The 26,935-nt window shown below is 41.3% G+C and overlaps 1 protein-coding gene, 1 long non-coding RNA gene and 1 other non-coding gene across 4 annotated transcripts; 2 read left to right on the top strand and 1 right to left on the bottom strand.

The window, feature by feature from the left end:
* Window positions 1-32: 32 nt before the first annotated feature.
* CDR2 (cerebellar degeneration related protein 2) lies at window positions 33-26,921 on the bottom strand. Of its 2 annotated transcripts, XM_025416194.3 has the most exons (6): window positions 26,522-26,921; window positions 19,356-19,468; window positions 12,221-12,424; window positions 4,227-4,375; window positions 3,804-3,968; window positions 33-1,958 (listed from the first exon to the last, which is right to left on the bottom strand). In XM_025416194.3, exons 1-6 carry the CDS (start codon window positions 26,598-26,600, stop codon window positions 1,109-1,111), a joined length of 1,560 nt encoding a protein of 519 aa, XP_025271979.1. In that variant the 5' UTR covers window positions 26,601-26,921; the 3' UTR covers window positions 33-1,108. The 2 variants fall into 2 exon arrangements, with proteins under 2 accessions (XP_025271979.1, XP_025271981.1); XM_025416196.3 differs by lacking the exon at window positions 12,221-12,424 and having other exon boundaries at window positions 26,522-26,917.
* LOC125755272 (uncharacterized) lies at window positions 8,583-15,579 on the top strand. The gene is made up of 4 exons (XR_007411245.1): window positions 8,583-8,805; window positions 11,042-11,189; window positions 12,301-12,446; window positions 15,403-15,579. It is a non-coding gene; the product is annotated as an uncharacterized LOC125755272 (long non-coding RNA).
* TRNAE-CUC (transfer RNA glutamic acid (anticodon CUC)) lies at window positions 14,016-14,088 on the top strand. The gene has a single exon. It is a non-coding gene; the product is annotated as a tRNA-Glu (tRNA).
* Window positions 26,922-26,935: the final 14 nt, after the last annotated feature.

Below are 26,935 nucleotides of genomic sequence, written 5' to 3'. Positions count from 1 at the left end.
TAAGATGGCTTCAGCTTAAAATAAGTGATCCATTTGTTCATTTTCATAGGTAGTTTTATTTGGTTTTTAGAAAAATATATACAATAACTGGAATTTCAATTCTCTTAAATAGTTTTAAATTAAAAGTATGCAAGTGAGAGGATGAGTAGATTCCCACAGAATAATACTGTTTAGTAATTAAGGTAGCAGACACGAATTCTGCACAAGTCACAAACATTTCCAGGAACGACAGGAACTGAACAAGGGTAGCTTGTGGCTGTCAGCTGAGCCAGCTCGGACAACACGGTAGGAGTGAGGGCTTAGATCTTGCTGCTTTATTTTGACTTTAGGGATGAAAGATTTACACATCTGCCTCTGCTAACCACTACAGCTTTGAGGAAAACCATCTGGAGGTGGGGGGTTTGGGGTGGGGAAGGCCCTCTAGGGCCTCTGCTAACAAGCTAACTGTGGTCAAACCGGAGCTTGCCTTTTCAGTTCGGCATTGGTTGGACTTAGACACATTATGACTTGTCAGTCACAGCTCAACTACTAGTGGATGGAACAAAACACAAGGCCTGGAGTATTTGTCAATGCCATTTATTCTGGATTAGACCCCTGCTTTCTCCTGGACATTCTTTCTTAATGAATTCACAGTATCCAACAGTGTTTGTGAAAGCTACTTCAGTTTGGCAGCCATCTGACTTCTATGGTTTTGAGAAGGAGGAGCAAAAGTTGCCTTAATTTTGTTTCAACTCTGCCCTTTTGCTCCTCTACACTATACAACCTCTATATACTATACACTATAGTAACTCCAGGCCTACTTCCCTAGGAGCATGGATCTATCCCTCCACTGGTTCTGGGGCTTTTCAAGGAATCACAACCTAATCAGCGCGCCAGCCAGAGGCCAGTTGTCATGGGATTTCCTGAGGAGTTTAAACAGATCTGGATTATAGAACAGACACCAGCAGGCCACCTTCTTTCCCTGCTGCTGTTCGCAGCTGCTAAATAAGCAAAGCTACGAGGCAAACATCATGAGTAATATTAGGCTGCGGGGTTTACAAACACTTGTCGGAGTTGGAGAGAGAGGTGAAAAGAAATAGGCAAATTAGTAGTAGAGCTGGAGGTTGAATTAGGAATGAGAGGAAAGAGATCGGTATTTTGTTCTCTGTTCATCTATTTCTTGCTTAGTTTTCTTGATGCAACTAAAGATCTCCTTAAAAAGCGCTTTATATTCTGGAGGTGTGGTGGTGGTGGGGGAACTGACAGGCTCTGGGGTAGCAGAAGCTGGCTCCCAACTGCTGGTGTCGAGCTCAGGCTGGGTCTCTTTGGCCAGTGCCCTGGAGGTCTGCACGGCCTTATGGGACAGGGAGTCCTCTTCCTGCTGGCACTTCCTCAGCAGCTCCTCATACTTTACCTTCAGGGCGCTATACTGAGTGTCCACTTCGTGCAGAAGGGAGATGCCTCTCTGCTTCACAGCCTTGGCCCTCCGAATGCAGGTCTCCTCATGACCCCTCACGATGTCCCCCCCTGCCAAGCTGCTTAGCACTGTCTCACTGCTGCTGCGCTTGAGAGGCTTTCTGTGTGCTTCCGACACAGGCAGGAACATCTCCTCCAGCAGGCTCTGGCTGTGTTCTTTGAAAGGTATGAATAGAGAGTCTGGCACCAGCTTCTCAACCCCATTCACAAAAGGATGCTCTGACTGCAGCATCTGCCGCATCTCTGCCACCTCAGCCTCCAATTCCAGCGCCCGCGCTCGGTAGGCGTCAGTGGCTCCCAGCTGCTGTTCCAGCTCACTGTTCTCCTTGAGCACAAGCCCATATTCCTCCTCCATGGTCACCCGCTTTTGCCGCTCCAGGCTTAGCTGGGCCTGTAACATCGTCACTGTTTTCTTCAAATGCTCATTTTCTTCTTCATCAGGGCTTTGCTGACTTTGCAAGGAAGTGATCTTCTCAGCAAACACATGATCATACACAAAGTGTCTAGGACAAAAATGTTGAAAGAACATATTACCAAAAAGAAAAAAATACACACACACACACACGTTACATAGGTCAATTGGGAATGAAAAGATTTTTTTTCAAATTAATATATATTTTTTTAAATTTATGATAGTCTCACAGAGAGAGAGAGAGAGAGAGAGGCAGAAAGAGAAGCAGGCTCCATGCACCGGGAGCCCGACGTGGGATTCGATCCCGGGTCTCCAGGATCGCGCCTGGGCCAAAGGCAGGCGCCAAACCGCTGCGCCACCCAGGGATCCCCTTTCAATTTAATATTTTTGAGGAATGTGACAGTGATTAATTTTTTGCCTATTCTACACTAGAGCAATGGTTAAAATGAAATTCTGTAAGGCTAGCAAATAAGCACATGTAAGAAAACATAATTTTTGTGACTATTTTTTTAACCATTAACAGGACACCCATTTTCTAAGTCCAGTGATATGACTGACTCCTGTGAAGGAAATGAGAATGGCCCAGGGGTTCTCAAGCCTGGCTGCATATCAGAATCACCTGGGCAGGTTTTTCCCAGTACCCAGAGATCCCGATTTAGGCCTGAGGGACTCACTGGTATTGCTGTTTGAAAAATTCCAAAGTGACTTGATCAAGAGTCAAGGTTGAGAGCCTCCAAATGCAGAAGCCTAGGTCTCCTGTGCAAAGTCCTAGGTAACTTGTAACTGTGTTTGTGTGATGATTTGTATCTGCCTCTCCCCGAGACTGAAGTGGGAGGGCAGGAACTGGGTCTATTTTGCTCACCACTCCTCATGTCTGGCATAGCACCTGCCACATATGTGCTCAAGAAGTTCTTTTTTTTTTTTTTAATTTTTAATTTATTTATTTATAATAGTCACAGAGAGAGAGAGAGAGAGAGAGAGGCAGAGACATAGGCAGAGGGAGAAGCAGGCTCCATGCACCGTGAGCCCGACATGGGACTCGATCCCAGGTCCCCAGGATCGTGCCCTGGGCCAAAGGCAGGCGCCAAACCGCTGTGCCACCCAGGGATCCCCTCAAGAAGTAGTTCTTAAATATTCAGTCTCTTAACTCTAAATTATAAAGGCATTTCTTTTTCTTAAAAGATTTTATTTATTTATTTATTTATTTATTTTTTTTTTTTTTTTAATTTATTTATTTATGATAGGCACACAGTGAGAGAGAGAGAGAGGCAGAGACACAGGCAGAGGGAGAAGCAGGCTCCATGCACCGGAAGCCCGATGTGGGATTCGATCCCGGGTCTCCAGGATCGCGCCCTGGGCCAAAGGCAGGCGCCAAACCGCTGCGCCACCCAGGGATCCCAGATTTTATTTATTTATTCATGAGACACAGAGAGAGAGAGGCAGAAACAGGCAGAGGGAGAAGCAGGCTTCCTGCAAGGAGTCTGATGTGGGACTCGATCCTAGACCCTGGGATTACACCCTGAGCCAAAGGCAGATGCTCAACCACTGAGCCACTCAGGAATCCCTATAAAGGCATTTCTGAGGCTAAAAAAAGCTTTTTTTGAAATTTCGATTTTTTCCACTCTAATGCGAAATACAACCCCCAAACCTGTAGTCTATCAGAAGTACAACTTAATTTAAACGAAGACTTAACACATGCAAAGCACTGAAATGAATATTCTCAAGATTTCTAAAAATAAGTTTTTGCAGAATTACTAATGCCCAAGAACTTGATCAGTTGTATATTTAAGTTAAGTGGTTTTGCTCAAACCACTGGTAGTCTAATCACCAAGTAGCAATTCATAAAAGGGTACTTTTAATCTACTTGAATCAGGGATGTGTCGCTGACAGGCGACGCTTCCCCGCTCATTAATACCACAGAACAGCAGGTTCTTACTGGCGGAGATCGTACAGTTCCTTCAGACATGAGAAGCTGGGTGCCGGTTTCTCCTGGTCACATTTTCCCTGGCTCCTCCTTCTTTGGCCAGATGACTTCAACTCCTCCACCTGGCTCTGGAGGTGATCAATGTTGGTTTGTAGACATTCGATTGTTTCAGTCAGACTGTGAGGAACAGAAGCAAGCCGTTTGCTGCTTGTCATATTAAATTAAGGGCATCAGCAGTGAGGAGAGATTAGTTGCCAGCCACTCAAACTGGGCACTCTTAATTGGAAAGGACTTCTAATTTAATCTCTATTCTCCATAAAGAATTAAATTAAACTGTACCCCATATTGACCCAAATCCACTAAAGCCACATTCTATTCTAGTCAACACTAAGTAACTCCCTCTAGGGCTTCCTCAATGGAGTCTAGAAAATTTACCTCACAATCTTTTGCTGTGAGGCCTTGCTGTCAGCAACTAGCTTTTGATTTGTTTCTTCCAGTTCCCTTGCTGTGACATCTAATTGCTCATAAACCTTTGCATGCTGTTCATTCATCTGCCGTAGAAGCTCCACCTGCTTGGTCAGATACTGTAAGAGAAAATGATTGTGACCAGGTTATACATTAAACAGACAAAATACCCGCAGCATTCGAACACCCACTCTTGATTCTCCAACACCAACTGGGTATCTTACAATTCAATTCTGACACTGCCTACCTGTAGGGATTCCAGGTCAGAAGGGCTTGGTCCTATAAAATTGCTGCACTTCAGACACCAGTTGAAAGATCCAGAGACCACCTGTACTTCTGACCAACCAGCTGTAAATCTGAAGGTTTCCACAACCTCCCCTCAGGTTTAATAATTCACTCCAATAACTCACAGACCTCAGGAGATCACTTTACTTATACTGACTTTTTTTTTTTAAGATTTTATTTATTTATTCATGAGAAACACACACAGAGAGGCAGAGGCACAGGCAGAGGGAGAAGCAGGCCCCACGCAGGGAGCCCGATGCAGGACTTGATCCCAGGTCTTCAGGATCACACCCTGGGCCGAAGGTGGCGCTAAACCACTGAGCCACCTGAGCTGCCCTATACTGACTACTTTATAAAAAGGATAACAACTCAAAAAAAAAAAAAAAAAAAAAAAAAGACAACTCAGGAAGAGCCACATGGAAGACATGCACAGAGCAAAGTATGGGGGTGAAGAGGAGTGTAGAGCTTCTACACCCTCTTAAGATGCACTAGCCTATTAGCACCTCAATGTGTTCCTTGTTTCAGGGTTTCATTGAAGCTTCATTCTATAGCACGACTGATGAAATCATTGGCCATTGGTGACTGAACTCCATCTCCAACCCCCATTCCCTCCCCAGAGGTTGGGGGTTGGACTGATGGTTCTAACTAATATTATGGTTGTGCTTCTTCTGGCAACCAGTTCCCATTCTATCCTCAGGAAATTCCAATGGTTTTAGAAGCTCTGTGCCACGAAATAGAAAGATCAAATACATGGTTTTTATTATACCATAATACCACAGGTCTATTTTATGTAAAGAAAAACTTTAAGGGACACCTAAGTGGCTCAGCGGTTGACTTCAGGGCGTGATACAGGGTCCAGGGATCACGTCCTACGTCAGACTCCCTGTGAGGAGCCTGCTTCTCCCTCTATGTCTCTGCCTCTCTGTCTTTCATGAATAAATAAAATCTTTAAATCCCAATTAAAGTACTTGTCTAATAGGAAATAAATACAGGCCATCCTTTATATGTTTACTTTCCTTAATGCTTACCAACATCCTATGTATCATGAGGCTGGTCTACTCTTCTAAAGCACAATGCATGCATAAAATTAATATTCAACAAGAATATCTGAGACTGACAATCCCACAAGAGTAAAAGCAATGGAATACATGATCAATGTTTAAGCAAAAATACCATGTTTTACAGAAATAAGAAAGCCTGAAGTAGAGAATTTTAGATGATTTTTTGCTTGGAAGAAAAATGGAATTTTTTTCTCCAAATGAGCTACTCTGGACAAAAATACAGGGGAAATAACTGACTTATCCAGAAAGAGATATTTAGCTTACTATAATTCAAAGACTCTTGTTATTTTTAATATTGTGAGAATGTGATCATCATAATCCTTTTTAAAGATTTTTTTTATTCCTGAGAGACAGAGAGAGGCAGAGACAGAGAGAAGCAAGCTCCCTGCAGATAGCCTGATGCGGAACTCGATCCCAGAACCCTGGGATCACAACCTGAGCCAAAGGCAGATGCTCAACCACTGAGCCACCTAGGTGCCCCACCATAATCCTCTTTATTCATGAGAAATTTGCCAGATTATTTACTCTGGTAAATGCTAAAATCACTTTCTAAATGTCCAAGGATAAAGGGGAATAATCACAGTCTTCATGCCTCAGTGTTAAATTACACTGACTGCCTCTCCTACAGCAACTCCACCAGAAGACAATGAAACACAGTATATATTCCAAATGAAATATTCCTAACATTTCTCTGGAGCACAACTAGAAAGAGGAAAAAAAGGTAGGTTCAAAGCATCATCAATGATCAAATGGTAAAAGACCAAAGACATGATTTTAAATTCTACATGCCTACCTAGCCTATAGCACAGAGCCCAATGTGGGCTCTGAACTCACAACCCTGAGATTAAGATCTGAGCTGCAATCAAGAGTTGGACACTTGACTAAGCCATCCAGGTGCCCAAGACATGACTTTTTAAAGATTTTTCTGAGAGAGAGAACACACATGTACACATAGTAGGAGCAGAGAGAGAGAGAAGGTCTTAAGCAGACTCTGCTGAATATGAAACCTGATGTGGGGCCTAATCTCATGACCCTGGGATCACAACCTGAACCAAAATCAAGAGTCAGATGCTTAACTGACTGAGCCACCCAGGAGCCCCAAGAATAGTATTTTTATTTACTTATTTTTTTAGTGGCTCTTTTATTTTTTTTAATTTTTACTTATTTGACACAGAAAAAACAAGCGTAAGTTGGCCAAGCTGAAACAGGAGAGGGAGAAGCAGCCCCCCCCCGAGCAGAGTGCCCAATTCAGGGCTTGATTCCAGGAGCCCAGGATCATGACCCTGAGCCAAAGGCAGATGCTTAACTAAGTCACCTAGGCGCCCCAAGGAAAATGTTTTTAAAGTCATGTCTTGGGTGCCTGGTGGCCCAGTCAGTTAAGCATCGGTCTCTTGGTTTCAGCTGAGGTTGTGATCTCAGGCACATGAGATCAGGCTCTGCACTGGGCTCCACACTGAGGGTGGAGTCGGCTTGGTATTCTCTCTCCTCTGCTCCTCTTGCTTGCTTGCTCTCCCTCAAATAAATAAATAAATCTTAAAAAGAAAAAACAAAACCGGGCAGCCCAGGTGGCTCAGCGGTTTAGCGCCACCTTCGGCCCAAGGCCTGATCCTGGAGACCCGGATCAAGTCCCATGTCAGGCTCCCTGCATGGAGCCTGCTTCTCCCTCTGCCTTTGTCTGCCTCTGTCTCTCTCTCTCTCATAAATAAAATCTTAAAAAACAAAACAAAACAAAAACCCCACAACACTTCTTGGGGCTTTTTGTACAACTATACAGTTGATCCTTGATCAACATGGGGTTGGGGCACAAACTTCCGCATAGTCAAAAATCCACTTGTAACTTTTTATTCCTCTAAGACTTTAATAGCCTACTATTGACTGGAAGCCTTACTAATGACATGAACAGTTGATTAACACATTTTGTATGTTTATACGAATTACATACTTATTCTCACAATATAGTAAGCTAAAGAAAAGAAAATGTTAAGAAAATCATGAGGAAGAGAAAATATATTTACACTACGTTCTGTATTTTCAGAAAAAAAATCCTTGTGTAAGTGGACCCAGACAGTTCAAATCCATGTTGTCAAGAGTCAAAAGTCACCTTTACAACTGTAAATCTGTACAACTATATTTGCAAAGCTAAAAGACTTCTTTCAAAGAATGTGCTAAATGATTTTCAGTGGACTATAAATGACAATGTGACAGTTGAAAAAAAAAGAATAAATGATCTTTTTCAAAATCTAGTGATATAACTTGGTAATATGTTGAGAAAACACTTAAGTCTCATAACTTCAACTTTCTCATCTGAAACTCTAGGGGCCAAAAATGTTTTTGAAAATTCTTTCAATTGTAGAAAGACAACGTGGCAAACACACTAAAAACTTTAAACATCCTCAGTGTGGTATGAGCAGCATCCTGTAATCGATCATTTCTTTTTTTTTTTTTTTTTTTAAGATTTTATTTATTCATGAGACACAGAGAGAGAGGCAGAGAGACATAGGCAGAGAGAGAAGCAGGCTCCATGCAGGGAGCCCGATGCAGGACTCAATTCTGAGACGCCAGGATCACGCCCTAGGCCGAAGGCAGACGCTCAACTGCTGAGCCGCTCAGGTGTCCCGAGCATTAATATTTCTGCAATGGTAAGTGTGAATAAGGATTATAAACAGCTTCACAACAGTTCAGGTCAGGGTTTTCTGCCAAATGAATCTGCTGCAAACTTAAAGGAAAAAAAAATCTTGTTTTATAGAGCCTTTGGGTTCAGAATTGAAAAATAAGGGGTTATGAATTGATGACTAACCTATCTTGTAGGATTTAAATATATTAAATAAGGTAGGTGAGCACACACTGATCACGGTCCCTCTCAAAGCCTATGTTTAGCCTTCACTGCCTCAGTACCTACCAGCTTCTCCTGGGAGAAGGCCCCTAATCCTGCCCTCTGGCTAGCGATGTCATAGTAGGTTCCTATGACTGATGGGAATGTGTTCAATCTCTTAGGGACAAAGTTTAGGATACAGGTATACATACAAAGGGTACAGAAACTTCACAAGCTACTTTTATATCAAGTATAGGTGTCAAGTATTCTTTGGCACTGATTTACAACGACTGAAAAAGGCTAACACATAGACCAGACACTAATTACTAATTTACCACAGGAATTGTCTCTGCCCAGTTACTGGAAGACCCACATCCTCTGTAAAGGGCAGGTGAGAGGTCAATTTCCACAGAAATCTTTTGGTGGGTATAGAATCAGAGAAAAGAGCCTGGTGGGAGGCAGCAGTATCTAAGAGCATAGGTTAGAATCTGAAGTTCTGCTTCACCACCTCTAACCGGGTGACCTTTGGCAAGTAACCTTAATTCTCAGGCGATATTTCCTCATCACCTATCTCACAAAGGCTGCCGTAAGGTTTAAGTGTGTGAAGGGTTCAGCACAGCGTCAGCATATGGTAAAACTGCTCAGGAAGAGGCAGCTACAGTTAGTTTGCAAACTTTGCATGTGCTAAGATTCATCTATCTGAGAGCTTTATTAAACAAACTACAGGAACCTATACCCCTTTCTCCTAAAATTTTGAGTCGGTGAGACTAGGGTACAATCAGTATTCTGCATTTTCAGCAAAAACTCCAGGTGAGGTTAGTATAAGAGGTCCATGGATCACACTTATTAGAGAAATGTTGATCTTGGACATGGAAAACCCTGGAAGTCTCCCCTCCCCCCAAACTAATGTCTTTTTCTCTTAGGTCCAGGAGGCATCAGCATTCACTTGGATCAACAATGATTCTTAAGCTTCATGTTTACCATTTCCCTCCATAGGACTAGTACTTGCAGCTCTTCATTAAGATGAAGTGGAATTCTAACCACCCCAGCAGCGTTCTTTACCAGTTATGCTTCAATATGTTCTTTTAGTCACATCCCCCGAAATAATACATTAGTGGTCCTGACCTTGTGTGCTGCTTCTTTCATCCACCCAAGTACAGACTCTTTATACATGGCTAATTTTATCTACTGTGTGTGTTTTTTTATTTAAGATTTTATTTCTTCATGAGAGATGCAGAGAGAGAGACAGAGACAGAGAGGCAGACACAGGCAGAGGGAGAAGTAGGCTCCATGCAGGGAGCCTGACGTGGGACTCAATCCCAGGTCTCCAGGATTGGGCCCTGGGCTGAAGGCGGCGCTAAACCGCCAAGCCACCAGGGCTGCCCCTCTACTATGTTTTTAGAGATTTCATTTTTTTTTTTAAGATTTTATTTATTTATTCAGGAGAGACAGAGAGACAGACAGAGAGACAGAGACATAGGCAGAGGGAGAAGCAGGCTCCACATAGGGAGCCCAACGTGGGACTCGATCCCTGGTCCCCAGGATCAGGCCCTGGCCCGAAGGCAGCGCTAAACAGCTGAGCCACCTGGGGTGCCCTCTACTATGTTTTTAAAACATTATGGATAATGTCAAACATATAAAAGAGAAAAAAATGGTTTAATAAGCCCCCATCTATCCATCATCCAGTTTCAACAATTATCATCAGTCTTGTGACATTTCTACTTTCCTATTCTCATCTCCAATCATTTTAAAGCAAATCCAAGACATCTTAAATATCCATATTCATATATTTCTAAAAGACTTTTTGTTTTAACTACAATTTTAATCATACCTAAAACCTCCCAATAATCCCCTTACTATCATTTATTTTTCAGTCTTTTTTTTAAATATTTTTTTTCTTTATTTATTTATGATAGTCACACAGAGAGAGAGAGGCAGAGACACAGGCAGAGGGAGAAGCAGGCTCCATGCACCGGGAGCCCGACGTGGGATTTGATCCCGGGTCTCCAGGATCGTGCCCTGGGCCAAAGGCAGGCACCAAACCACGGCGCCACCCAGGGATCCCCTATTTTTCAGTCTTAATTAAGATTTTCCCAACTGTCTCTTAAGTGGCTCTTCCAGTTTCACCAGGGAGCTACTGATTCATCCTTATTTCACAAAGTATCTTTACCTTAAAACTATGGAGTTGCCTTACTCTAAGCAAGCTCCCCCTTCTGTTAGGGGATGTGTTTTTCCTAACTGGCTCCATTTAACCCAGCAGTTCTTAATCTGGGGTCCACAGACAGAACTGACAGGATCTGTGAACTTGAATGAGGGAGAAGTTATATCTTTATTTTCTCTAACTTCCAATATTTACCACGTGCTTTGATTCTGAATGGAGGCAACAAGCCATCAAGCCATAAGTAGTATGATGGGGTTGCTAGGACTTCATCACCAATAGAAATCACAGATATTTTCATATCACATGATAGTGATTGCAGAAATCTTGATTTATTGGCTACACTCATCACTATTTGAAATTATACTTTTTAGGTTGACAAACATTACCATATCACATATTTATTTTTTTAATATTTTGATAAGGCATTTCAATATAACAGATTCCCTTTTATTCTATATATTTTAAGAGGATCATCACAGACCTCACCAGACAGCCACAGGGATCTATGGCACAAGAATGGTTAAGAACTCTGATTGTCCTAAGGCCTCTGCTCAAACATAATCTTTTCAGAAGCCTTTCCAGACCACCCTGCCTCAAGCAGCACCTTTCCCAAGGTATCTTATCAGTTTCCTTTAAAACAATTAGCGTAATAACAAATGACCAAGTGCTTACTTGTTAGTGTCCAGTCTTTTTTTTTTTTTTTTTTTAAGATTTTTATTTATTCATGACAGAGAGAGAGGCAGAGATATAGGCAGAGAGAGAAGCAGGCTCCATGGGGGCAGCCCAATGTGGGACTCGATCCCAGGACTCCAGAATCACGCCTTGGGCCAAAGGCAGGCGCTCAACTGCTGAGCCACCCTGGCATCCCAGTGTCCAGTCTTTCTGACCCTCCTTGAAAAGGGAAGCCTCTTCTCTTTCTAGTCCATTTAGTACAATTCCTGATACATAGTAGGGACTCAAAAAATATTGGCTAAATGGCAATTCCTTTCTATCATGACCCTGAGAACAAGAGTCACATGCTCTACCAACTGAGCCAGCTAGGCGCCCCAAAATGGCAATTTCTAGACCTCTATTCACAACAGCTTATCGTGCTCTTTACCACAACTAAGACTGCTGAAATGTGGAGGAGACTTAACTAAAAGATTCTGAGAAGGGCTTTGGTTATAGCCCTCTTGGGAAAAGTTCCTAATAGCCACTAATTCCCTCCCTTTTGCCTCATTTATAGACTTCTCTGTACTTATTCCCATGGCACAATCTGAAAAACATTACTTATTCCCAGTAATCTGAAAAACATTTATAATTCCTACCAGCTATTATGTGGGCCCCTAATTGTTGTCCCCTTTTAAAGATATAAAGTTCAAATATAAAGGAAACAAATATGTAAATAAAGTACAAAGAGGCGATAGCAGTCCCCCTCTTTTCCACTGGGGATACATTCCAAGACTCCCAGTAGGTGCCTGAAAAAGTGGATAGCACCGTACCCTAAATATATGACTATGTTTTTTCCCTATACATACACCTATGATAAAGTCTAATTTATAAATCTGGCACAGTGAGAATAATAAAATAGAATTATAGCAATAGGCTGTAAAAAAAAGTTATGTGAATGTGGTCTCTCTCAAAATATCTCCTTTGCTGTACCTACACTTCTTCTGATGACATGAGCTGATAAAACACCCACGTGATGAGATAAGCCAGGTGAGTGACGCAGGCATTGTGACACAGTGTGAAGCTCCAAGGCACCTTCTGACCATACAACGGAAGGAGAATTGTCTGTTTCTGGATGGGGGCTGACCACGTAACTGAAACTGCAAAAAGTGCAACCACAGACTGGGAGGGTGGAGAGGACCTATGTATCAAGAAAAACTATAGTAAGTCCTTCTAGTTTGATATATAAACTTGTGATAAAAACACAATGAAACCATTTATGAAGAGCTTGTAATATTTTGGTCTTAGAGGACTTGGCTTTAATGGCAATCTAAAGAATGGCAGGGAGCTTGTTTTCACGTGGTAGGAGTTTAATCTTATTATTATTAAATCAAAAGTAATCAAAAAAGCCCTTTACTTCTACAAGAATCTGTAATAGGTTACCTAACAAAGAAGTCTGACTAACTTGGTCAGCAACTTAAAAGAAAAATTATTAGATCTCCCAGCAAGTAGTGGTATCAGACCAGAGAATCAGAACTGTATGTGGTCAGACCTTGCTTTAACACTTGACCTCCAAAGTTTCAAATTAGTATTTGTCAATTTTTTTCTGAATCTAGAAGGGACTGAGTTAGCTCATTTTCTACCCTTCATTTAAAGGCAAAGATAAGCTTCTAATGTTCTGGTTTTCTCTATTCAGAATCTTTGACACACAACCTCAAATGAATTCGACAGGACTGCCAAGATCCAAAATTCAAGTGCCAAAACTCAAGTACAAAAGCATCTGTCATATTAAACATATCAACGGAAAGGGAGACATTTAAGCAAAACATGGGGAGGCAAACACGACAGTAGCAAAAACACAGGCAAAAATGTCGATTTTATAGCCAAGAGTATCAAAGTTTAGTTCTCTGAGTTATTACACACGTTTCTTGGAATTTGCGTAGAATGCCACCTTGACTAGGAGTACAAGGTTCAGGTTATAAGCAAAAGCTATAAATAGTTCAACTTAACAACTGAGGCAAATCTTTCAAAAAGAAAGGCCAGCAAGATTACTATCTATTTGCAATTGCAGAACCGTGACCTGGAGTAAAGGAGAAAAGACAAAAAACCCCAACTTAAAACACATAAGGAATGCAATGGAAATTTGGCTTTTATGCAGTGTTGGGATTATCCTTCTATTAAGGATTATTGCCCAAATCCTCTGAGTTTAGTATCAAAATGACTTCTACAATTCTGAAGAAATATTTCCTTTTACCTTTGAAAAACCTTTTCCCTGATTAAAATACTTTATTTCCCCTGTAGGAAATTTAAAGGGGGGGGGGGGTGGAGAGAAGAGGCATGAATATAAAAATAAAAACCACCTATAATATAATCTATTAAAAGCCTGGCTTGTTTTTAAAATCAATTTTCCAGTAATTGAAAAGGATTTTTTTCTGAATTAAGATTCATTACCAAAATTCTTATAACATGGATAAATTGTACAATTTATACTGTCCAAAATACACTTACATAACCTCATCCCTTCAGGACAACCCTGTGCCAATGTAGTGCAAGCATTCTTATCACCATTATACAGCAGAGAAAACAGGATCTGAGAGGTAATTCACATGCCTAAAGTCTCCATCTATTTGCTATAGGCTGGAGGGCTTAAACCTGAATCTTCTAATGCTAAAGCCAGTGCCCCTCCTATTGCCTTAAAAAAAATCTCAAGGTGGAAACCCACAGTTTAGGAATCAGAAGTGCTTTGCAAATTGCTAATCTGTCCCTTTCTTAAAATACTGATTTCAAGGGGTGCCTGGCTGGCTCAGTTGGTAGAGCATGTGACTCTCAATCTCAGGGTCATGAGTTCAAGCCCCATGTTGGGCACAGAGCCTACTTAAAAAAAAAAAAAAAAAAAGGATATAGGTTTCAACAAGTATTTATTGATGTTTACTCTGTGAAAGACCATGAATAAACATAGCAACAGCCTTCAATGTTGCACTGGGAAATGGGTGGGTAGACTAGAACAAATCATAAATATACAGAATATTGATAAATGTAGCAGAGGAATAAAATGCCTTAAAATTTCCAAGGAAGACATAAGTTCTTGAAAGGATATCTTGAAGGCCAGACTACTTTGAGTGGTAGTGACAAGGCTTATGGGAATAATACAGGTTTCCAAGCGGAGATGCAACACAAACATAAGGCTGTAGACTTGCTTACATGATTATAGGAATCTTTAAGAGAATCCGATTATGTCTGATGGTGCCAGATCTCATTACCCTCCAAGGCTTCTCTCCTCCCCCCTCATCCAGGAGAGAAAAACTTGCTCGGCAGTCTTGAAAAATTATATGTTCAAATCAACACTGAATAAAAGTCACACAGACTATAGGTATCTCTGAAGCCAATCTTTACTTTCAATAGTTTAATTTTTTTTTACATAAAAAACAATCACTGAGGGACACCTGGGTGGCTCAGTCTGTTAAGCGTCTGCCTTTGGCTTACTCAGGTCATGATCTCAGGGTCCTGAGGTGGAACCCTGTGTAGGGCTCTCTGCTCATAGGGGAGTCTGGTTCTCTCTCTCTGCCCCTTGACCTACTCATGCTTGGACTCTTTTCTTTAACAAAAAGAAACCTAAAACGATCACTAAAAAATACTGATCAATTTTTACGAGGATTATTTGAAATCCACTGTGAGTCTTTGAAAGCACACTTGTAGTTCTTATAAAACACCCTTGAGAGTTTCCTTATTTGTCTTTTTCTATAATGTCTATAATGTGTCACAGTTTGGGAGATTTTATACTAGTATTTTCCAAGTTTCAGTACCATTCTTCTGGATGATCTCATTTCAAATTTTTCCAGGTGGTAAGGCTAACTTTCTGGTTTTCAACTACATGTTTTTCTATCTTTAAAAATGATCATATATTACTTTTCTAGTCAGGAAAAGTCCCAATAAACATTCTAAAAAGTTAGTTTAAAACCTGTAAAAGTGGTAAAGTTCAAACAGGCTAAATTAATCTAGGTATTAGCATACTGGTTAGTGTGGGTGACGACTAGCAGAGCTGATACTGTTCTTATTTCTTACCTAGGTGTTGGTTTCATCAGTATGTTAATGAACACTCATTGAACTATATATTTAGGATTTGTGCTTTTTTCTGTATATATATATATTTCTTTAACATTTTATTTATTCATTCATGAGAGACACAGAGAGAGATGCAGAGACAGAGGGAGAAGCAGGCTCCATGCAGGGAGCCCGACGCAGGACCCGATCCCAGGACTATGGGACCACGACCTAAGCCAAAGGCAGAGGTTCAACTGCTGAGCCACCCAGGCATTCCTCTGTATGTGTATTTCAATAAAAAGTTTACTTTTTAAAAGACAGAGAGAACTAATATAAGGTTTGAATTAAGGAAAGGGCCTTCATAAAGCTTAGGTGGTTCCTGAAGGTTGCAATGATAAGCATATAAAAAGCGGTCACCTTTTAGTACGGAATTAGGCTCTTTGGCTGCCTGCTTCCTTTTATAAAAGCATCAAGCTTTCCTTGTTTTAGACTATTGGGAGTTAATATTGTGACTTGTAAGTCTGCACAGAAATAGATGTGACCTGATCAGGCAATAAGGCCACTTTGGGGGGAGGGTGCTCTGGCTACTAAGTGAGCTTAACCAGCACTGCCATTTCTTTCATCTCCTCATTTTGTCCCTCCCCATTGACTTTCATAAAGTGATTTATAAAAAGAAAGAAGATAGCCAACTGCAATGGTAGAGAAAAAAAATCTATGAAAGTGTTGTTCTCAGCCAAAACACAGCTTTGGATAAAGAGTAAAATGTTGAATGCAACAATGCTTGGATCTATGAACCAGGGAACTACATGCTTTATTATGGAAAGAAGAGTCATGAAAATGTTTCCGGAATATTCTAGGCTAAATTTATTTGAATAGGTTATACACGTATTTAAATTTATATTTATTTAATCATTAAGATCTGAATTGGACACTTCATTTCCATTACACTTTGCAACACCTTATAAAAGACAATAGATGGTATAGTGTTATTTGAAGATTGAGAGAATTTCAAAAATCTGTGGATTTTTTTTCACAATGCCAACAATCTGTCTTAACTGTTTAATCATCCTCAATACCACAGGGCAGAAGAAAGAAGAAAATAAGTCACTTAGATCATAAAGCAATTGTGTTCATAGTCTCCTGTGGTAACAAATAGGTATCATTCTCTTAAATGTTTCTACCTAAGTAGACTACGTTTCTACCCAAGTAGAAATAGATGTGTCTCACAGCATATGATATGGCCCTAGGACTGCTCTATGAAATCTTCTGAGTTGTAAAGCAAAGTCTAAGACACAAAGCAAGTATGAATTCTTTGTGTATGACACTTGGCTAGTTTTAACAGTTTTGCTTTTTTGTTTTTTTTTTTTAAGATTGTACATATTTATTTGACAGAGAGAGTAAGCAGGGGGAGCAGCAGGCAGAGGGAGAGAGACAAGGTGGCTCCCCACTGAGCAAGGGGCCTGACATAGGGCTCAATCCCAGCATTCTGGGATCATGACCTGAGCCAAAGGCAGATGCCCAATGGACTGAGTCGTCCAGGCTCTCCTAGTAACAGCTTTTAAAATGCTTGTTTTTCTGCATTTTTAGGTTTCTTGGAAACTATATTTAGTCTGGGTATGGCATGTTCTATGCTCTTTTGATATAGAACATGCTAAAAGTGGTAGCTAATAACTTCAATATCATTACAAGATATACCCTTCTAGATTATAAAAGCATATTTCTCACAGAGCTAGTCACCTGATTATTCATAAATCCTAATGAAGGAAAGATCTGCTGTATACACACGTTAATTATGGCTACTATGTAAAATTAAGGATATTTAGATTATGAATTTGCCTTTTTTAGTATTTTCTTTGGGGGGGGGGGTCCAGGGAGGGGCACAGGGCAAGGAAGAGAGAGACTCTTAGGTACACGCAATGCCCACTGTGGAGCCCAATGCACGGCTTGATCTCACAACCCTGAGATCATAACTTGAGCCAATATCAAGAGTCACAACTGAGCCACCCAAGTACCCCACTCAGTAAGTTCTGATCACTGTTCAAAGGTCTTTTACATTTTTCGTGCACATAAACACAAGAATCCTGTCTCTAATGTACCAATTTGAGAGGAAGGAGTTGTCATTTAAGTGCAAAGCTTTTTTTTGGGTAGGGGAGGTATGTGGGGAGGTGGAACATAGAGAAAAGTATTCTAATGAGACAACTGTCAGGTTAATATTCAAAATTATCATCTTTATATTTTCTTACAGATTTTATTTTTAAGTAATCTGTACACCCAACAAGGGGCTTTTTTTTTTTTTTTTCCCAACAAGGGGCTTAAACCCACAATCCCTAAGTCAAAAATTAGAAGCTCCACTGATTGCACCAGTGAGGCACCCCCAAAATTATCATCTTTATAGTCACATGGCCAACCCATAACTGGACTACTTGAATGGGACCATTTACAAGATAGCACCCTGCATTTTATTTTTCATTTTGAATATTTAAAAAGATTTTATTTTTTTATTTGAAAGAGAGAGATTGAGAACACACAAGTGTGCATGTACATATGTAAGGTGGGGGTGGGGAGGGGTAGAGGAAGAGGGAAAGAGAGAATCTGAAGTAGGCTCCATGTTGACCAAGGAGCCTACTAGGGGCTCAATCTCACAATCCTTATATCATGGCCTGAGCTGAAATTGAGGTTCCAACGCTCAACAACCGAGCCACCCAGGTACCCCAGCACCTTGCATTTAAAGCCTTAATCTAGTAACTCTCATTTTAGTTTGTTATAATTAGGGGAAAAGTACTCTTTTAATTTAAAAAATATCTACTAAAGGGTTGCCTGGGTGGCTCAGTGATTGAGTGTCTGCCTTTGGCTCACGGTGTGATCCAGAAGTCCCAGGATCGAGTCCCATATTGGCCTCCCCATGGGGAGCCTGCTTCTCCCTCTGCCTTTGTCTCTGCCTCTCTGTCTCTCTCATGAATAAAATAGAATCTTTAAAAAAAATAAAATTTAAAAATCTACCAAAAATGTAAATAAATTAATATCAAGCAAAGAGAAAGAAATATCCATTTTATGATTTTTTTTAAGTATACACTACCCACAACATAGGGCTCGAACTTAAGATCAAGAGTTGCATACACTACCCACTGGCCTGCCAGGCATCCCTGATTCTTTTTTTTTTTTTTTTAAGATTTTATTTATTTATTCATGAGAGAGACAGAGAGAGAGAGAGAGGCAGAGACACAGGCAGAGGGAGAAGCAGGCTCCATGCAGGGAGCCCGAGAGGGAATTGATCCTGGGTCTCCAGGATCACACCCTGGGCTGAAGGCAGAGCTAAACCGCTGAGCCACCTGGGTTGTCCTGATTAATTCTTTGAATGGCACAAGAAATTTAAACACATCATGAAATCAGTACTACAATTTAAAATTTTTTCCATCTAAACCCAAACTTAGGATGGTATTTGGCAGTGGTTGGGGAAGGGGGTATAACCAAAGAGGGAGCCTCAACAGTATGGGTAGTTTTTTCTTAAGCTGGGTGGTGGGTACAGAGCTATTCGTTGTATTCTCTTACACCTCTGGGAATATCTGAAATATTACATAATTCATTTTTTAAAAGAAAAAAGTAGGGGTGCCTGGGTGGTTCAGTCGGTTAAGTGTCTGCCTTCAGCGGGTCACAACGCCAGGGTCCTAGGATTGAGCCCCGAGTCGGGCTTCCTGCTCAGCAGAGAGCCTGCTTCTCCTTCTCTCTCACCCCTGCTCTTACTTGCTTGTGCTCACTTTCTCTCTCTTTCTCTCTCTCTCTGGCTCACACTCTCTCTCAAATAAATAAATAAAATCTATTTAAAAAAAGTTAAAAACGAAGCATAATATTCACAATTTTATTGTGTTTCACATAATGGTAAACACTGGACCATTTGCTTCTAGTATACTTCACCAAGGTAAAGAGAGAAATTTCTTTCATCAGACATATGTTGGGAAAGCACAAAAAAATAGAAATCAACTTCCCAAGTCTCTCCAATGGTTCTTTGAAAGTGCTATTTTAGCAGAACATGACTGGTCAATAGCAGCAACATGCCACAACTTAAAGTGTAACTCTCTTAATCAGTAAATTACCTCAATTTCCTGTAACTGCTCCTGATTGGTTGTGTACATCTGCTGAAGAGAATCTTCTAACTCTGTGTTCCGATCCAGTAATGTCTTCCCAAGTTCAGCAGCAAGTTGGAGATCTAGCACAACAAATGAATATTAGACTAATGCAAATGATCTCACTCACTTTATATAATCCTGTCCTTAAAATAAGAATGAATCAAGACCTAACCCAACACATAAAATTTAAGTCAAATTTCAATGGAAGGTAGCATGGCACAGAAAGAAACCAGAGTTCTTTTCAAAATTCAGTTGAACTGGGTCCCTCTACCAGGTAATGCATGCTCTTATGTACCCACACTTGTAAGACTAAATAATAGTGATCTACTTTATGGAGATGTATTCTTAAGTTCAGAAATGATCATTCATCATGGTGATGCCTAACACCATAATTATTTGTTCATGGACTGGACTTATTCATATCTTTATTGTCTATTTTTTTCCAGGAGACCTTTGAGCCAAAGTACAGGTAGATCTTTTTTTTTTTTTTTTTCTTCAGGTAGATCTTTAATAGTCTCTAAAGTTCCCATGAAATCTGGCTGCTGTGAATGCAAGTGTCAAAGCAAGGTTTGTGTTATAGATCCTGGCCTAAAGAGATGGAGAGAAGGGGTAGGAATCCCCTTAAAGTAGAGCTAAAGATCTGTCAACCAGTTGAATGTGATGTGTGAAAAAGAAAATAGATTTGGTGATAATGAATGAAAGATCTATTCTAGAGAGGGAGGTCACAAGGAAAGTCGGAAGGGACATTTTAGCTGGGCTTGATTGAGGAGTGAGGATCTCACCATGTAAAAAAGCCAGCCAGAGGCACTGTAACAGGAAAGAACTTGGTATAATCTACGACCTGACAAAAAGCCAGTGTGATAGAAGCATGAGGGGGAGAGTAAAGAGATGAAGCTGGAGGGCAGACAGAAATCAAGAGTACACAAAATTTTACAGTCCATGGTAAAGAATGTTTACGTTTTATTTTAAGTATGATGGAAAGTCATTTCACTTAATGTCATAAAAAGTATTTATATACATCATAAAATGTCATAAAAAAGCATTTATTATGTAAAAATATTATGAAAACTGGGAATCTTACTACATACGCTTTTTAAACTTAAGTTTTAGAGGTTGACAAATAAAGTTTTAGGTTTATTCATTATTACTGACATTAAAACTTAACCTAGAGAAAGTGGTAAAAGAAAAGCCACAACTTTTGTTACCTGGTACTGTCGTCCATTAGAGTACATAACTAGTATTCTACTTGGTTAGTTTTCCCTCATTATGAAAAAAACAAATCATCAAAATCTACCACACACCACTCCAGCTCATTTTAAAACATTTTACACCTATTTATTAAAAACAAACAAACAGGGATCCCTGGGTGGCGCAGCGGTTTGGCACCTGCCTTTGGCCTAGGGCGCGATCCTGGAGACCCAGGATCAATTCCCACGTCGGGCTCCCGGTGCATGGAGCCTGCTTCTCTCTGCCTGTGTCTCTGCCTCTCTTTCTCTCTCTGTGACTATCATAAATAAATAAAAATTAAAAACAAACAAACAAACAAACAGTATAGGGACGCCTGGGTGGCTCAGTGGTTGAGCATCTGCCTTCAGCTCAGGGCATGCTCCTGGAGTTCCGGGATGGAGGCTGCTTCTTCCTCTGCCTATGTCTCTGCCTCTCTCTGTCTCTCATGAATAAATTTTTTTTTTTAAAAACAGTATATATGTTGGTAGATAGGTGTTAAAATACCTTCTCTCATGATTTAAATATTAACAATATCCATTAATGGGCAGAAGACTTCAGATAACAAGTCTATGAAATAACATCTTCTATTCACAAGGCATAGAACCTTTATAAACAGCTCAAAGCTTTTAAGAGATACTAATCTAAAAAAAAAAAAAAAAGAGAGAGAGATACTAATCTATCTTTCAAAGGTATTTAGCCTGGATTTTCAAATGAGACAATGTGAAGCACAAAGATGCTAACTGACCTGACCACATCTACATGGTGAGTCACAGCAAAACAGAAACTACCGTCAACAGGTTCCAATCTCATAGTCTTCATATCCCATGTCTTTACACTGGGAGACCCACACACCTCTTTGTTTCAGGTAGACCGTCAATTTCCTTCTTTGAGATACTTCATCTTATCACTTGTTTTTTATAGATGGCAATGAGAAATCAGAGTTGAGCTACTTGGCTTTTATTGCCTGCTCTGCCAGTGAAAACACACACAATTCCAGGCAGTTTAATATCTTGTTTTCACTAAATGCGAAAGGCGCTATGTACAGCTTGCAGATGTTCCAAAAATAATTATTTTGTACTCCTAGGACATGTAGCCCTACACAAGGGGCACCACGCTTATTTAAGGCAAAGAGCATATAAACATATAAACATTACCTAGACATTACTTAAGTCTCTCCTGGTCTGTTTTAAGGTAGTAATTCCTCACTGGGAAGGGCCAGAGACTCACCAAAGGTGTTCTTAATCAGTGATCAAAACCTGAGGCAAAACCTCTTCCAGAATCAAGACTAACTTGAGACCATCTTCAACTACTTTCATTCAGTTATGAAACTGCCTACTACTTAACACACAGCCAGGAGCAGCTTTCCTGCTCCCGCTGCTGCAGAAAGAGATGCCAAGCACAGTACTCTTCTAGTAAATAGCATGCAGAAAAGAATTTGAGACTTGTCCTTATCTCAATCCTTATTTCCAGTTAAACAAAGCCCCAACCTGGTTCAGTAACCTGAAGTCTCAATCTCCTAAATATTTCATAGATGTTCAGGATAGAATTCTGGCAAAACAAGTCTCAACTACAAGTAAGTGTCTGTGAAGTCACACTGCATAATAGGATATTACTTCATCTGTTAGTTTAAAGACAAGGGTCTTTTTTTGTTCTTAAAAAAAATTTTATTTCCTGTTGTGTAGCATCTGGTTTCCATAACCAAAAGGAGCCAAAAGCTGGCAGTAAGCCCAAGAAGGGTTTCTAAATAATTAGTGGGGGGAATAAGAGAATGTTCAATGTCCTTTTTATTTTTAATTAAGGCACAAAAGGAAACAATATAGTTTTGAAGTCTTATGTACCTGATCATCTCCATTTTACAATAAAGATTTTCATTAAGAGGTTGTCTTTTCTACATCCTTTTGAACTGAACTAGGTAGCCACTAAAAATGCCACACTTGTGTGGTATTTTTACTTCAGGCTTAAGAATTAAAAACCTATTAATACCCTCATATGTTTAATACTTTCACTAATTAATCTTTGCGAGTGATAATAATCTATTTTAACAGCATAAACTGTAAGCTTTAAACAGGCACTCTATTCAGCCCTATGCCAAAGCAAAAGATTAGCTCTGGCAGCTGAGTAATTTTTTCAAAGAATCTCTCTTCCAGAATTCTGAAACCTTTAAATTCCACTGCTATCATATTTTTATTTTACTTCAGTTTTTCACAAACTATGAGGACAACAAATTCCCATGTTAAGCTGTGGTCTGCAGCAGTAATTCAACAACATTAGAGCTGAAAGCTTTTCCTATTACAAAATCAAATGCGTCATTTGGTGATGCTTCTGTGTAACTCCTGTTGCCAACGTTACTATAATTGGGAAAGCAAAAAACCTGAATATAAACATCAAGAAAAATGATGGTGCCAGTTTTAATGACCCTTCAACAATGATTCAGCAAATTAGTTGTACACATGGCAAATGTACTCATCACAAAAAGAAGTAGAAATATGAAGATTCCTTTAAACTAAGACTTCATTTGCTGATCCATAGAGTAGGAATTTGAAACCTTATTCTAAGCTTGCACAGCTCACCAATGACAATTACAATAGCAGCTGGACCAAAAGAAAACTCAGTCTCTGAAGTCTTTCCACCTTGTTCTCAGGGGCACATTTCAAAGCAAGCACCATCATTACCTGCACAGAAGGCTCCTGCTGTCCCAGAAAGGATCTTACCCACAGAGATCATTGTCAGTATTCTTACTGAGCCAACTCAGCTCTCTGACAAAAGACAGTCTCTTTATCAAAGTGTTCTGTAAAAGCAAAGGGTTTTCTCCTTCTGCCTGGATAAGCTTTACGTATTTCTAACAAGGTATAAATATGGTGGACCAGAGCCTTCCAAAGTTAGAATTTTTCAGCAAATTAAAAAAAATTCCCCAGCAAACTTTGATATGGTCAATTTACTTAAATCATTCTGTTGCTAAAGGAAACAGGTTTGTAATTTAATGACTTTAAGAACAGGATCTTAAAAAGTTGTTTCAGCAGCTCTCTCCAAACAAGCCTTGCTCAGTAAAGTTAACAGTGAGGATGTTTACAAAACAAAACAGATGTCTGCGCTTGATAAAATCCCATTAGATGTGTTTATCAATCTGGTTAAAAGGACAGACTTGCTCCCAAACTGTATTCAGCACCAAATATCTACTGAGGACCTACCATGTGCCAGGCACTGTAGTTGGGCATGTCCTAGGAGGCAATATCTCCAGGTTTCACTAGTAAACAGATTCTTAGACTGTCAACTCCAGCAGTAGGATCCTATCTATCCTATCTGTGGATAGGCACTGTAGCCTCAGTGCCTAGATGAATACCTGGCACAGACTCAAAAATATTTTGGAGGGGGGGAGAAATTAACGCACTTAAAAATTCATTAGAAGTTTAGGTATTTTTTTTTTAAGATTTTTTTTTAATTTTATTTATTTATTCATAGAGATGCAGAGAGAGAGAGAGAGAGAGAGAGAGAGAGAGGCAGAGACACAGGCAGAGGGAGAAGCAGGCTCCATGCAGGGAGCCTGACGTGGGACTTGATCCAGGGTCTCCAGGATCACGCCCTGGGCTGCAGGCGGCGCTAAACCGCTGCGCCACCGGGGCTGCCCAAGTTTAGGTATTTTTTAACATATAATTTTTAAAAACTGGGACAAAGATATCCTTTTATTCACAGTGCAGACTTCATTCTTCTACAGGCTATATTCCACAAGTTATAATTGTTGGAATTTCACATCTATTCCTAACCCACACACTTGGTTATGACATACAGGGTTATGTCAAAGTCAAATTGTGGTAACAGATGTAAAAGTCTTCCAAAAAGTAGAGAACAAATTCCAAATGCAAAGTGACATTAAGTTGATTTAGACCTGTGCTCATTAAAGTTTCATTAAACTTGAACATCCGATGGCTTTGTTAAAGAGGTTAAAGAATTCCACATGTAGTGCCAACATGTTGCATTTGTTTCCCATAGACTGAAATCTTATGACTGGTTGTTCCTAAAACTTCCCACAGGGTGGAAGGGCAGTGTGGACTAAAGCACCTGATGGAAGGGAGCCATGAAAACACTAATCCCATGTGAGCGACTCAGTTCAATAAGTATTAAAACTGAGCCTCTATTATGTGCTAAGTATGCTAGATTTTTAAAAAGGGGAGAGGGCCTGCACAGATCTATGCTTGCTAAAGAAAAATATTTAGCTGTGATTATACAAACTACATAATTTATTGTAGGAAAATGCTCCAATTGTGCAGTGGTTGCCTCATTAAACCTGGAGAATGTATCAAACTAGGCCATCAATCCTTATAGGGAATTAAAAAAAATATTTAATTTATTCATGAGAGACACAGAGACTGAGGCAGAGACACAGGCAGAGGAAGAAGCAGGCTCCACGCAGGGAGTCCGACATAGGACTCGATTCTGGGTCTCCAGGATAACGTCCTAGGCCAAAGGTAGGCACTAAACTGCTGAGCTACCCAGGCATCCCCCTTATGGGGGAGAGGGGCAGCAGTTTTGAAAACAGCTTCCTTAAAATGTAAGACAAATTTGCCTATGGACATTCAGAACATGATGGGAAATACTGCACTGCAGCCACTGAACAGCTTGGGCTATTTAAGTGAAATGGTGAACTACTTTGGTTTAAGTGACTGTCCACGGCATATCAAAAGCCACCTTTCCCCAAAAGAGTTGTTTTGTTTTCTAAGTACAAGTCATTCAAGCCTACATCCTTCCCTGCCACCCCACATTCAATGATTAGCATGAACCAACACCATGGTCATTTAATAGTCACCTCAATTAGATGTTAATTTTCAGTGCACGTTTAAAGCTAAAAAAGTTGATTTACCCAGAACTGCAGACACCAAAGGTGCCTGAAAAAAATTCCTAAGGAGTGTTCAGTATAGTGGCTAAGAAAGTTTGCTCTGAAGTTTGGAGTGGAACCCTAGATCCCCCAATAATAGAATCTACTAGATTCATATAGCTTGATGAGAGGATCAAATGAACACCAGTGTTAAGAACCCACACACTCAAAAAGTGTCCCCAGTTGCACATTCCCGCTATTAATACCAAAAGAAAAAAAAAAAAAGGGAGGGCACTGGCTCCAAACTGAAGGCTGCTCCAAGATTTCTCTGGAGACACTTTCGGCAAGAAATCCAAGGCAGGCCAAGATCCCAATGCCTGTTTTTAAACTTACAAAAAATAATAATAAAATAAAAGCTAGAGCGCAAACTGCAAAGAAGTGCCTCAAGTCACTTTCACTTGGCATCTGAACTATGCATAAGCAACAAAAAAAAAAAAAATTTTTTTTTTTTTTTCAACTTTCTGACACCCAACTGAAGAAGCTGTAAACCGGTGATAAAGAAGACACAGGGTCTGGGCAGTGGCCATGACTCCTCGTTCTGAGTGTGTGAGTTCAAAAAATGCTCGCCCCCATACTTGACTCGAGCGAAGTCATTTGGCCCTTTTAACTTCGCTTTCCTCATCTGGGAAATGGGAGCAAGAGAAGAGAAGCTCCTCTCCGGGGAACGGATGGGGCGGCTGACGTAGGCGGGCCCGGCACGGTTCCTGCCACACACCCCGCCCCCCCCCCCCCCCCGCGACCCAGACCACCTGCGGCGGCTCCCAGTCCACGCGGGCTACGCGGGGTGCCCCCGGGGAAGCGCCCCCCACAGAGCGCGGCCCACACGCAGGGGTGGCGAGGATCACTGCGCAGAAGCGGCCTCCGGCGGGCCGGGCGCGCGGCGGGTCCCCACGCCAGGTGAGCGCCAGACCTTCCCGCACCTGGCGGCCCCCGGCCGCGGGCAGGGGCGACTTCGTAACGGTCTCGCGCCCGGGCGGCTCCCGGCCAGGCCGCCCTCCCGAGGAGTGTGTGTGTGGGGGGGTGACCGCGCCCTCACCTTGCTGGAGGTCCTGGTGGTCGTACCACGGCTCGTCCTCCTTCATCTCAAACTCCTCCACTAGGTTTTCCGCCAGCATCTCGGCCGGCTCTTCCGGGGGCAGCGGCCCCCGCCGCCGCCGTCCCGCCTCAGCCGCTGCCCCGGGCGCTCCACCGGCTCCTCCGCCCTCAGCCAGAGCCGCCCTCGGGCGGGACGCGCCGCCGCCCAGGCTCCGCCGCGCCTCCTGACCAGAGCTGCCGCCGGGCGACCCGCCCCGCACGCCGCGCACCGGCTCCCCGGCCCGCCTCGAGCCGCCCAACGGCCCCAACGACCGGAGCCCCGGCTCGAGCGCCCGGGCCGGCGCCCTGAACCGGCTCCTCACGCCGCAGCCGGGCCCAACGTGGCACTTTGGCAGAACCCTCCCCGGCCGGGGCC

The sequence above is a fragment of the Canis lupus genome, chromosome 6, assembly GCF_003254725.2.
Source record: "Canis lupus dingo isolate Sandy chromosome 6, ASM325472v2, whole genome shotgun sequence".
In the NCBI taxonomy this organism is placed as follows: domain Eukaryota; kingdom Metazoa; phylum Chordata; class Mammalia; order Carnivora; family Canidae; genus Canis; species Canis lupus.
Note: the sequence above shows the minus strand (reverse complement) of the source record. Positions and strands in the feature narration are given on the sequence as shown.